The 13,873-nt window shown below is 37.9% G+C and overlaps 1 protein-coding gene across 2 annotated transcripts; it reads left to right on the forward strand.

Annotated features, from left to right (window-relative positions):
* The first annotated feature begins 526 nt into the window (after positions 1-526).
* Positions 527-9,666, forward strand: LOC125016492 (meprin A subunit beta-like). 2 transcript variants are annotated; one of them, XM_047599000.1, is made up of 15 exons: positions 527-610; positions 855-873; positions 984-1,022; positions 1,142-1,164; positions 4,480-4,564; positions 4,941-5,058; positions 5,152-5,330; positions 5,528-5,746; positions 6,362-6,523; positions 6,824-7,054; positions 7,194-7,646; positions 7,738-7,908; positions 8,004-8,106; positions 8,206-8,250; positions 8,564-9,666. In XM_047599000.1, exons 1-15 carry the CDS (start codon positions 542-544, stop codon positions 8,640-8,642), a joined length of 1,995 nt encoding a protein of 664 aa, XP_047454956.1. In that variant the 5' UTR covers positions 527-541; the 3' UTR covers positions 8,643-9,666. The 2 variants fall into 2 exon arrangements, with proteins under 2 accessions (XP_047454956.1, XP_047454957.1); XM_047599001.1 differs by lacking the exons at positions 4,480-4,564; positions 4,941-5,058 and having other exon boundaries at positions 597-610.
* Positions 9,667-13,873: the final 4,207 nt, after the last annotated feature.

Consider the following 13,873-nt stretch of genomic DNA (forward strand, 5'->3'; position numbering starts at 1 on the left):
GTACTCTAGGTTCCTCCAACTTAAAAACACATGCTCGTGGCTGGGATCGGCTCCAGCAACCCCCAAGGACCTAGTGAGGATAAGTGGTAGTAGAAGATGAGATGTATCTGTTCAAAGCAGGATTAACCACATTTTACACACATTCTAAGTAACAATGTGAAAGTGACATACAACGTTCACATTACAATCAAAACAAGGAAGGCAATATCATTGTGAATATTCATGGCACTGGGTCTCTCAAACCAAACCTGTTTTACAAGTATCATTATGCCCCCTCACAGCCAAAGCTTGTCATACGGGGTTGAGGAAACAAAAATCAAGGTGGGACAAGGCAACATAACATCTGATTCTCTTCTCTCCAAAGCTTCTAATGTGCAGCTGAAGAGCAAAACAATCAGGGTGGCAGAAGATTAAGACAGGTGAGATTTTCTACACACAAATGAAACAACTTAAGACTTAATTGAAAAATGAAGTATTTGCATTCATGTTTGATTTTGCTTTCATGGTTCTTCATATAATCTGATTTAATTCAAGACACACTATGAGGATGAAAGTCTTCATTTTCCTGGTGGTCAATGTGGCAGTTTCATCAGAAATCCCCACAAAGCCAGTAAGAGTTCATCTGTTGCTGAATCATTGTGCTATCTTATTTAAAGTAATGAAAATGCAGCTTTATTTTTGATATTTAACAAATGAATATTCTTTAAGCTCTGTTAGACATATTTCCAATAATACTGAACCCTGAGTACAAATGCAAACATTTGAAAGGTTCTTGTAACCAGAAACAACGAGATAGAACTGAGTTGATTCTTATTTAACATAACATGCTGATGAATGAAACTCTCTCTCCACAGAATGGACCAATGATAGTGGGTAAGTGTATTATTTCTTGGTCTTCTTTTATTTCATGACATCAGTTCAGCTAAATATATTTTACTCAGTCAGTGCTACTGTATAAGAAATAATCTGTTCTGATTTTGTAGACATTGGAGAAGACAAAGACATTCCAGAAATAAACAAGGGTAAAGTTAAATATCTTTATTTCATTAAATGGACCTTGTGTGAATTTAACATGTGTGACTTTTAATTATAATTAGTTGTTGTCTTCTTTGTTAAAAACACTTTGTATGCTTTGTCTTAGATTTACCTGATGATATCTTGGAGGTGAGTCTGTTGTAGTTATAAAACAAAGGGTAACACTTTCTATGAAGGTTGTATTTATAGTGCCCTATGAATGCACTCATAATATTTTATAAGGTGTCTATAAAGCATTATAATGGTCATTATTACCATTTATACATATTCACAAGTCGTTATAACCAACTTCATGATGCATTATGACAACTGGTTACGAATGATTATAATTTTAATCTGAATAGTGCATTATAAATATGTCAATATCTGCCTAGTCACTTTTTTATAATGCATCATAACTACTTTGCTTTGCTAAATGTGTATAGTGATGCATAATGACTTTTGACTTCGCCTATAGTGCTTTATATCTGTAGTTATAAGTCTATGTAATAAAGTTATAATAATGAATACATCTCCCTACAGCAAAGTTATAAACAGCTATGCAATATCATAATTGCTATTTGTCAGCGCTAAGTAAAGTGACAAGAATATGACACTATTATTAACAGATATAAGTTACTATGAGTAATTAAAAGGTGCAATGAACTAAGTCCTGAGTCTGGCATCTTTACCCATATGCACAGTGTTAATATCATAGGTGTTATTTGTCAGCTTTAGGCAAATTAGAGCAAATGAAATGCCTGGACAGTAAAGACAAAAGAAATGCATTTAGTTCACTTTATTTTCATTTAAACCAACACACATAATCAGAATGATTATCAACGCTCTGAGCACATTACACAAACACATGAAACAGGCCACAAATGTGGCACGGCGTGGTCCTAGAGATGTGGCTCTTAAAAGTGCCTTTGGGTTGGTGACGTGATTCAGGGTCAGAGGTCAGGAGATGGTTTGACAGCAACTACAAGAAGAACAGAGGCAAATCTTTAGTGCTCTAGCTGGGTTTGTTTTTTATGCAGAAAGGTTTGATTGAAAACAAATAAAAAAATCAGGTTTTTTTGTTTAAAGCAGCCTAATGAAACATTATGTTACCGCATATCGTGCAGGCAGCGCAGATTACCCGTAGGTGACTTAAGCTAGCTACACGAAGGTTACCAGACACGGCTAGTTTTAATTCACAAATTAGATCGTTTTCATATGCTTGCGTTTAATGATTGAAACCATTCAAAACCATTGCATTAATATATAAACGATGTGCTTCATGTAAGCAAAGTAAGACATTAGCTCAAAAAACACTAGCAGGACAGAGAGACAACCTACCTGTCCTGGAGAGGACTCAGAGGAGAAAGGAAAGAAAAGCCGCTTTACGACTAGTACATACAGTCAATGCTTTACGACAGTGGGAGGAGCTGGGGACGGAGGTGGGTGGGTGGGGTCAGAGGTCAGGGGTCATGGACTAAGGAATGACATTTCTACAATAATAATAATATTAATAAAAACGATATCAAAATAATATCTGACGGCATTCAATAAATGCGGACATTTCTAGCGATCCTGTATAAAGAAGCGGTTAAATGCCAACCCGGTGTCACAGTGGATGTGAAACTGTCACGAAAATTAATCTGTTGTTTGGTGCCTGCCGATTTTTCTCAAATTTTCATGCCGCTCGAAACGGATTTCAAACTGATGTATTTCAAAAAGTTATTTCGTACTATGAGGACGACTGTCAATGTGACACTGCGCAATGAAGAGGTTTGATTTAATTTCATTTAGACTAGATTTGTAATGATCTTATTTCGGTTTTTAATGTAACGTCAATTTTGCTGCAGGATTCGGCACTTTGAGATTCGAAAAAAAATTAACGGTTATTTGTTATATCGGTCTCTTATAAATCGCTAGATGTAGATCGCTAGAAATGTCCGCATTTATTGAATGCCGTCAGATATTATTTTAATATCGTTTTTATTAATATTATTATTATTATTGTAGAAATGTCATTCCTTAGTCCATGACCAATGACCTCTGACCCCACCCACCCACCTCCGTCCCCAGCTCCACCCACTGTCGTAAAGCATTGACTATATGTACTAGTCGCAAAGCGGCTTTTCTTTCCTTTCTCCGCTGAGTCCTCTCCAGGACGGGTAGGTTGTCTCTCTGTCCTGCTAGTGTTTTGTGAGCTAATGCCTTACTTTACTTACATGAAGCACATGGTTTACGTATTAAAGCAATGATTTCGAATGGTTTCAATCATTAAACGCAAGAATATGAAAACGATCTAATTTGTGAATTAAAACTAGCCGTGTCTGGTAACCTTCGTGTAGCTAGTTTAAGCCACCTACGGGTAATCTGCGGTGTCTGCATGATATGCGGTAATATAATGTCTCATTACGCTGCTTTAAACAAAAAAACGTGATCTGCTTGTGTGTTTTCAATCAAAACTTTCTGCATAAAAACAAACCCAGCTAGAGCACTAAAGATTTGCCTCTGTTCTTCTTGTAGTTGCTGTCATACCATCTCCTGACCTTTGACCCTGAATCACGTCACCAACCCAAAGGCACTTTTAAGATCCACATCTCTAGGACCACGCCGTGCCACATTTGTGGCCTGTTTCACATGTTTCATGTGTTTGTGTAATGTGCTCAGAACATTGATAATCATTCTGATTATGTGTGTTGGTTTAAATGAAAATAAAGTGAACTAAATGCATTCCTTTTGTCTTTACTGTCCAGGCTCTCATTTCATTGTGCCTCATATGTTTATAATAGTCTTATATCCACAACACCTCATTTGCACTAATTTACCTTAAGCTGACAAATAACACCTTTGATATTAACGTTGTGCATATGGGGTAAAGATGCCAGACTCAGGACTTAGTTCATTGCACCTTTTAATTACTCATAGTAACTTATATCTGTTAATAATAGTGGCATATTCTTGTCACTTTACTTAGCGCTGACAAATAGCACTTACGATATTGCATAGCTGTTTATAACTGTGCTGTAGGGAGATGTATACATTATTATAACTTTATTACATATACTTATAACTACAGATATAAAGCACTATAGGCGAAGTCAAAACTCATTATGCATCACTAACACATTTAGCAATGCAAAGTAGTTATGATGCATCATAAAATGAACAAGTGACTAGGCAGATATTGACATATTTATAATGCACTATTCAGATTAAAATTATAATCATTCATAACCAGTTGTCATAGTGCATCATGAAGTTGGTTATAACGACTTCTGAATATGTATAGATGGTAATAATGACCATTATAATGCTTTATAGACACCTTATAAAATATTATGAGTGCATTCATAGGGCACTGTAAATACAACCTTCATAGAAAGTGTTACCAAACAAAGTGTAAAACGTGTGCAAGTATTACGTGGATGTTTTGTGTTACCATATATTACCAAGTCTCATACATCTTAGGCTCCAAACACACAAAGGAGTGCTGTCATTGGTGATAACAAACTGTGGATGTCTCCAGTTCCATATGTCTTGGAAAAGGACCTTGGTATTGTGTTCTATTTAATTCTTTTTTGGTTTTTATTTTTGTTCAATGATAATACTGAATAACTGAATTAACCTCGTCAAGTGGTTATTTAGGAATATTGCAAATTTTCCATGACTATAAATGAAGAATTCAGCAACTGTGAACAATAAACTGGCTGTTGCCATGGAGACATTACATAATGAAAAGAGAAAACAGCAAAGTTTCATGACTGACATCATATTTCACAATCCACCTTTAACACCCATCTAGAAGAGAACAGCTCCTCAGAATGATATGCACAAGCAAGAATAGCACCAATTATGAAGCGCAATTATTTGTCTTAAAATGATCATTATTATTTTTTCATTTTTACAACACAATTCATGAACACTGGAAGAGATGAATGCTAAAGGAGTCATCCTGAGAGCATTTGACCAGTTCAGGCTGAAATCATGTATTGACTTCAAACCAAGGGACTCGGAGGAATATTACATTTCTGTCCAAAAGCTGAGTGGGTATGTATTGTGTTTTATGTCTGTACACAAGCTGTGATAATTGAGGCCTTAGGTCATCACATAATAGTACTAATGTGTGTTTTTCTGCTTTAGATGCTTTTCATATATTGGGCGAGTTTTTGCCAGTGGACAGGTCCTCTCCATCGGGAGATTTTGTGATAGCTTAGCCACTGTTGAACATGAGTTTCTCCATGCCCTCGGCTTCTACCATGAACAATCCAGATATGACAGAGATGATTATGTGACGATTGCACTTGAAAACATCATAAAAGGTTTGATTAATATTTCATCATCATTTTGTTGTTCATTAAATTGAGATACTTATCTGAAAAATTAAGTATTTTAAACAGGATTCATGAATTAACTAAATAATTTCTTAACGATTAACAATCATTCAGTGGTTCATTATTCTTTACCATATGTGCTGATCTCAAGATTTTTCATTGGCTGTTTTTTCTGTGTCCTCCAGGTCGTGAGCATAATTTTCACATAGTTAGCAGCGAAGACAGCACCACCCAGGGAGTCCTTTATGACTACCTCTCAGTGATGCACTACGGCAAAAATTATTTCTCCAATGGCAATGGATCAACAGTTATCACCAAAGATCCAAAGTTCCAGGATGTGATTGGTCAAAGGCTGGAAATGAGTCCCCGTGATGTTATGGAGCTGAACCTACTCTACAAATGCAGTAAGTCTTTGAACATTACAATGACCAACACCGAGTTTAAAGAATGGTTTAGTCACAGTGCACACAATGCACCATTATCAAAAGAAAAGTAAATGTTTTTCCAACAGTTTAGCGCATTTTTTTGATATTTTTTCAACTCACGAAGCAGTTGACAAATTTAATCAGGGTCTCAACAAATTATCAGGATCTAAATATAACAGCCTTCTAGTTCTTTGTTGATCCAACCTACGTGCCCACAAGTCTTTCCTCTACATGAAATGTTTCTGCAAGAGTTCATCAGCCAACAACTTGTAACGCTTCAAGGTCTGTGGTGGTGGATTGACTTAGCTTAGCAGGAACACTCACAGCCACACTGAACTGGGGTTTCCACAGTGCTCGTTGTTTATTGAATGCCGTGACAAAGGGTGAACAAGAGCTCCAACACATGCATCTATTTATGGCAAGTGCTGCTAGACTAAAATAATAAAACGTGGCACCGTCTGCTGGCGTATCTAGGTAACATGTGTCGTGAAGGTGCACTTCATAATATCAACTATTACAATCTGAAAAGCTTTAAATGTTAGACTTCATGTCCTCAGTAATGAAAGTCCGTCCTGTGTTCTTTAATCTTTACAGATTCATCCATTGCCTTTAAGATGTACTGTGGCTTTTCTGAAGAGACTATCTGTGACGTGAGCCGCTGTTCACGCACTGGTACTGGCTGGGAAAGAGTACAACATGTTAGTGGGGGTCCTACTGCTGACCACACCAGTCTACCCAATGGAAATAATGATCGAGGTATATGTTGATTCTGTTTATATTCCCCATGTTTAGCATAATCTTCCAATTGTGATCTAATAAAGACAAAACAGCATAAAAACTTAAATGGACTTAAATAGTTACAATAAACTATTATACTATAATAAATCTAATAAATGTACATTCACAATAAAAAAATGTAAACTCTTATATGAAGTGAGTTAAATTGCATGCTACAATGTCTTTGGTTGTTGTATTTTCTTAAATTATACATAACTTTGATGAAGATAATAGATTTGAAGGCCCATCATGATATCTGTTTGGACAACTTGATTCTAGGTCAAGGTTCAGGTCACTTCATGCATGCTAGCACAGCATCAGGTCAGGAGGGAGACTCGGCCTGGCTGGAGACCCAGAGGATGAGTCTCAACAGGGAGTGTCCCAGCCAGTGCCTCCAGTTCTACTATTACCACAGTGGGAACCAGTCAGACCAACTCAACATCTGGATGAGAGAGTTTCAAGATGAACAGGACTCCACAGGAACCCTCCGCCTCATGGCACAGATCACTGGTAACATCACACTGTACCATCTGCTCTAAATTGTGTTAAATACTGATAAACTGCTTTTGTCACAATATGCATTTAAGATATAGTCCATCTATTACACTGAAGTGGCTCAACATACTGATTCCAAAGATTCTCCTTCCAGGGACACCAACATCTCACTGGCAGCTCCAGCATGTTCCTCTGAATGCCACCAAGAACTTCCAGGTGGAGTTTGAGGTTCGTAAAGGACCAGGGAACTCTACGGGCGGCTTCTCAATTGATGACATCAATCTGTCTGAGACAGAGTGTCCACATCTAACCATGCAGATGGATGAGTTTGAGAAGGTTTTGAACACCACTGAGTTTTCAGCCATTAAATACAGCCGACGGCAGTACTCCAGAGAGGGCTATGCTTACAGGATAGCAACAATATTCTACGGAGAATTCTTTAGAATGTATGTGCAACTCGTGTCTGGTGACTATGATGACCAGCTGGAGTGGCCTTGCCCATATAGACAGGTGACTGTTAAAATGCTGGATCAGAACCCCAACATACAGCTGCAGATGTCAAAGGAAAGGAGTCTCACCACTGACCCAAACTGGAATGATGGAAATGGTAGCATTACAAGATATATAAAATCCATAAAATCAAGAACTCCACTTGTTAATTACCTTCATGTTAAACAGTCTATACTTTCTGTTAACAGGTACCTACTACTGGGACAATCCCCGTAAGATTGGAACTGAAGTTACAGATGAATATACTGAGACATTCTTTGCTGGATTTCTGATGCCCTTGAATCAGGCATCTTTGGAAGAAATTCAATCCAGAGAGTTCCTCAAGGGAGGGAGTGCCATTTTTGTTTCCAGTTTCCAAGGCAGGACAATTGCTTTAATTGTTAAATTCACATCTGTTTTCACCATAGTGGAAACTATGTTGAATAACCTCACTGATCCATTCTTCTTCTGATAGATCTCACTCCTCTTGTAAATGGAAGTGCGCTTCCATGTCCTAAGATCCCAACAGTGAGGATTACAAATCCGCCCCAAGCTAAGGATAATGGCCCATGTTCACGGTAAGACAGTATGTCACTGAGTCACTGAAACTTCTCTATGCTTTTGCGAAGGCATTATATTTTTAATAATCTTTTTAAATAATGCTCGTACTTTTACAGGAACTCAGTCACCACTCCTCCTACTCCTCCTACAACAGATGACAGGTATTCCAGTTTACTCAGACATTTTACATTTTACAGATAACATGTCCTACTTGCAAGCTGTAAAAATGTCTTGGAGGCTTAGAAAACTTCATTGATCCTCTAGGACAGAAGGAGGACAGAAGGTTATAGAACATGAGAATCTTACATTTAAATTTAATTTTAGTATTCCTATCAAATAATGATGTGACTTTTACATGAACTCAGGAGAAGATGATGATAGTATTCCAATTTACTCAGATATTCTGCATTTGTGTTACTCGTCTTATTTCCACTGTGTCATTTAACTTAATTCATGATTTTCTTTCTGCTTTAGCATTTTTGGCTTCTCTCCTGGCATGGTGGCTTCTCCATTACTCACCTTCCTGCTTACACTGATGCTTTTGACTCCTTGATGTCCTGATATCGATGCCCTCCACCGACATCTCACCTCTTTACAAGGACAGCACCAGCATATATGCTGAATTGCTTAAAGGTTTCAGATTTTTAAAAGAAATTAAAAGAGAAGGACACAATGGGCAATGGATACTGATCAGGGACACACAGGTTTACCGAACACTGTATGCCTATTCAATGTTTCACTTTCTGTGGGGGTGTATTTCATTGCTTCTATTTTTTGTATCTACATATGTACGCTTGTAAACAAAGTGTGCTTTTAATATCATGGGTTTGGAAATAAAAAAAATTACACTTTAAACACGACTCACAGTAATATGTGCAGAATTTACCAAACAGAGTGGTGAACGTTCAGAGTTCAGAGACATAAAATCAAATGATCTGAATGTGGATTCTATGCTTTGAGAAAAAGAACATTACAGAACTTAGTGAAGTGTCATTTAAAACTAGCAGCAGGAACCGGGAATATTAAATCTCTTCTCCCTGGAAATGAGATGACACTTCAGACAAATGTTTTGTTGTTGTTTCATGACTGCTGAGAAAATGTTCTTCTATTGGAGTTTTACATGGACAAGGAACTGCCAGTGTTATATGCAAGAATTCCATTTGCATGTGATGGAAATGATGTGCCAATTCCTCTCAACAACCAGACGTCCTGAGCATGTCATGGGTCTGTGTCTGTCTTTAATTTTGTGATCATGTCTTGTGTTTGTGTTTTATTTTGTCAAGTTTCTTAGTTTCCTGTCTGTCGTACCTCCTTGTGGTTTTGTCATGTCTGTGTCATGTTGTGTTTCCTGTTTTATTTTGTTAAGTTCTGGATTTCCTGTCTGTGTTTCCTCGTCTGTCTCTTGATTATTAATTGGTTTCTCCTGGTGTCTTTGTCCTGATCCATTTCACCCGTGTCTTGTCATCCCTGAGCCCTCTTCTGAATTTATAGCCATGCCTTCCTTTTGTTCCTTGTCTTGTCGTTGATGTTACCTGATGTTGCCTTCTTTGTGTTACTTCCCAGATGTTGTCTCCATGTCCACGATCCTTGACTCCAAGCCTTGTCCATGATTCTTTCTTTGATTTTAGTCTTTGGATTTTCATTTTTTTGGGATTTTCCTGCCGTACACTGCACCTTTTGTTCATGATTAAATACCTTTTGTTTGAACTCTGGCCTCTTCTTTAGTCCCGCATTTGGGTCCTCATCTCTACATCTCCTAACAGAGCATTCATTTTTAGGTAATTATTTTTCCCAAGGCTTAAAGCAGCTCTTCAGATCTTAATCTGGGTGGAGTTTGCATATTCTCCATGTGTCTGTGTCTGTCAAAACAAGGAAGGCAATATCATTGTGAATATTCATGGCACTGGGTCTCTCAAACCAAACCTGTTTTACAAGCATCATTATGCCCCCTCACAGCCAAAGCTTGTCATACGGGGTTGAGGAAACAAAAATCAAGGTGGGACAAGGCAACATAACATCTTATTCTCTTCTCTCCAAAGCTTCTAATGTTTAGCTGAAGAGCAAAACAATCAGGGTGTCAGCAGATTAAGAAAGGTGAGATTTTCTACACACAAATGAAACAAATGAAAGATTTAATTAAAGTATTTGCATTTATTTTACTTTCATGGTTCTTCATATAATCTGATTTAATTCAAGACACACTATGGACCTTTTGTGAATTTGACATGTGTTTCTTTTAATTACGGTTAGTTATAGTTTTCTTTCTTTCTTCTTCATTTTGTATCCTTTATCTTAGATTTACCTGATATCCTGGAGATGAGTCTCTTGTAGTTATAAAAAAAAAAAAAAAAGTGTAAAACATGTATGCAAGTATTACGTGGACGTTTTCTGTTACCATATATTACCAAGTCTCCTATATAGCTTCTTCAGTTCTGATAAACTAGTAGGAAATTGAATGGGGGGAACTGTGTCCATTCAAAGACAGGTAAGTACCAGCCAGTATGGTAATTAGTCACCCCAGTTTCTGGTCAAGCAAGTTTCAGGTGGGTGTCACCCACAGAGCTCATTCCTATTTAAACCTCAATTTCCCACTAGTTTATCAGAACTGAAGAAGCTACTCGGATGAGTGGCAAAATATCTTCAAGAAATTCTACAAGACCAGCTGACCTTTTTTGGATTACCATGACCTGGATGACTGACAACCTTCACAGAAACATGCACAAGCAAGAATAGCGCCAATTATGATGTGCAATTATTTGTGTTAACATTTCTTTTTTTTTTTTTTGCAACATAGTTCATGAACAATGGATGGAGATGAATGCAGTGGCATCTTTGTGTTAGGTGCCACCAGAGGGTGCTGCTGTGCAGGGAAAGATTATACGTCGTCTAAGTTTTCCTGTGTAAGTTAATAATAAATTCAACTTTGCCCTCAATTAATTGTCCGCAGTTTTCATTTGATGCCAGATGCTGCGTCTCTGTTTCCTCGCGGTGGGACAGTTGGGATGGCCCTGGCCTGCAATCTTGTCAACAGAGGAGGTAAAGCATGCAGGTCGGAGGTTGGAAAAGGTCAGAAGCAGACACTGGTCTCCTCTCTGTCACAGTACAAACAAGAATAATCCAACCTGATTGTTCTCCCCTAACTGCCTTTGTAACCTCCTAATCACCCTCCCCCACTGCTCACCTGTGGCTGCCTGACTGCAGATCACCTGATCAGGCAGACAGCCTGGATCAAAACTTAAAGGGAACTAACTAACCTGTTTGAACCTCTGGATGTCCTCTCACATGGTGTAACAACTCCTGTACATAATTATTCTTCAAACCCAGTGTTGTCTTACTCTAAAGCAGTCTGGAGAGAAATTCATAAGATATATAGTATTTCACATTTAAGACAACCTTACACCTCTCTGTGGCACAACCCAGCCATACGCATTGGCAAGAAATCTGTCTTGGCTTGTAAAAGGGAAACACAAACTGAGTGATCTGTGTGTGGATGGAGTGTTCAAATATGATCTGACCTTCCAAAGGCTGTGAATTCAGTAATCCTTGTAACATGTGATGTTAAGGTTAGGTGTATGACTTCAGTAAAAACTGCAGGGACTCCTGTGTGACCTCTGGTCTGTGACACACTACAACTTCAAAAGGTTTCGATAAAACATCTCATTTCAAGTAAAAACTTGCAGGACTTTGTACAGCAATTTGATTCTAATACTCCTGTCAAATAATGCTGTCAAGTTTACAGGTCCTCAACCACCACAACTTCACCTCCTCAAACAACAGATGACAATGGGCTGATTCTCAAAACATCCCCTTTGTTAAGGACTCCTCTGATCACATTCAGATGGATAGCAATGGTATAAATAAGGTTTTTACAGAATTTTATGAAAGACTGTACATGAGTGAACAGCCAGCCAAGGCCCCAAGACTGATGGAGAACTTTTTCTCTAACTTAACTCTTCCTAAGCCTAATGGTGGACAAAAATCAGAACTGAATAACCCTATAACATTAGAAGTGAAAATCTTAACATCAGGAAAAGCCCTCGGCCCTGATGGCTTTAGTCCAGAATTTTTTAAACAATTTAGGTCACTGATGGTGAAGTGTTATTGAACAACTGTGAACAATGTGTTATTTATTGAATATGGTTAATCATTCTCTTTAAACAGGAGCTCTTCCAAAAACTGTTACAGAGGCCAACTTTGGCTTGATTCTGAAGAAGGATAAACCATAGGATGAGTGTTCATCTTACCGGCCTTTTACCTTGTTGAACACAGACTTTAAGCTCTTACCTAAAACTTTAGCTTTAAGGCTGTAAAAAATCCTTCCACACATCATTAATAATGATCAAACGGGGTTCATTACTGGAAGGAACTCATGTATTAACGTTAGAATGTACAAAACAAACTTCCAACCTTTGTTTAAACGCATCCATGATGACTTAGACAGATGGGCCTCTTTACCACTCTCAATGCTGGGAAGAATCTCCCTGACTCTGTCTGGCTAGATATTGAAGCATTCAATCTGGGTAAGCCACTAGCACTGGCTAGTCTCCCTTTCATTCTGAATTGGAAAGATTCAGAGGTTGCAGATGGTAATCTCATCTCATCTTCCGTAACGCTTAATCCTGCACTAGGGTCGCGGGGGTTGCTAGAGCCTATCCCAGAGGCGGGGTACACCCTGGACAAGTCACCAGCCTATCGCAGGGCTAACACTGAGACATACAACCATTCACACTCACACTCACACCTAGGGTCAATTTAGAGTCACCAATTAGCCTAACGAGCATGTCTTTGGAGGTGGGAGGAAGCTGAAGATGGAGCAGATGGTAATTTGATCATTAAATTTACTTTAAAGGCTTGGGATATGATTAGAAAATGGGAAAAAAGAACTAATGTGTTTTCACCAGTCACCCGAAATACTAAGAAATACAGACTTTCCTCCAGGGATGATAGCTAACGGGTTTTCTCTGTGGGAAAAGGCAGGTATTAATATTCAATTCAGTTCAATTCAATTTTATTTATAAAGCACATTTCATGCACAAGGCCGACTCAATTTGCTTTACAAGAGGTATACATAATTACAATACAAACAGTTACATAAAACTTAAAATAAGTTTGAAAGACTTATTTTAAGATGATAGAATGGTGTAATTTGATCAGTTAAGGTTGAAATATAATCTACCTCGAACACACTTTTTTAGGTTCCTGCAAGTTTTATTCACAATCAGACTGGCCGTACATTTAACTTGGAAATATCACCAACTGAACAATTACTTAACAAAATATGTAGTAATAGGATTATTGTGAGGCACTGCTACGAGACCCTTTATAAATCCAGTAAAGTTAATAATGCAGTCCTACAAATGTGGGCTCAAGCTCATATCACCTCAACTTTTACATAAAATGGACCTGAAAAAGTCAGATATGTGCGTTAAGTGTGGTAAATTTGCCAAATTCCTTTTAGAGTTCAGTCATTTTGTTGTTGTTATCTAGATATGCTAGTAGGGGAAGCAGCAGTACCCAGTGACTACTGAGGAGGGACACATGCCGTAGCTTGACTGTATTTTGGGGGAATTTGACACTGAACTATATAGTACGTTGAGAAAGTTCTCATAAATTGGTTGACTTTTGGTGATGGGAACACTTTGTTTGGATAATTAGCTGAAAGTGTATTTTTTTCTTGGTCCGACCTCTGAGATGTTCTCAAATAACCTCTGTAACAAGACAACAAGCTGGAACACCAACCCTGAACTTGAAGCACACAATGCACATACTCTGAGAATGACAAAA

This window comes from Mugil cephalus, chromosome 11, assembly GCF_022458985.1.
Source record: "Mugil cephalus isolate CIBA_MC_2020 chromosome 11, CIBA_Mcephalus_1.1, whole genome shotgun sequence".
Taxonomy (NCBI): Eukaryota; Metazoa; Chordata; class Actinopteri; order Mugiliformes; family Mugilidae; genus Mugil; species Mugil cephalus.

Bases quoted from the DNA above. Each gene is read 5' to 3' on its own strand.
- LOC125016492 (XM_047599000.1), top strand. From the start codon at position 542: ATGAGGATGAAAGTCTTCATTTTCCTGGTGGTCAATGTGGCAGTTTCA. The intron at 5,747-6,361 runs GTAAGTCTTTGA...TAATCTTTACAG, and splicing joins GAACCTACTCTACAAATGCA to ATTCATCCATTGCCTTTAAG. The intron at 7,055-7,193 runs GTAACATCACAC...TTCTCCTTCCAG, and splicing joins CCTCATGGCACAGATCACTG to GGACACCAACATCTCACTGG.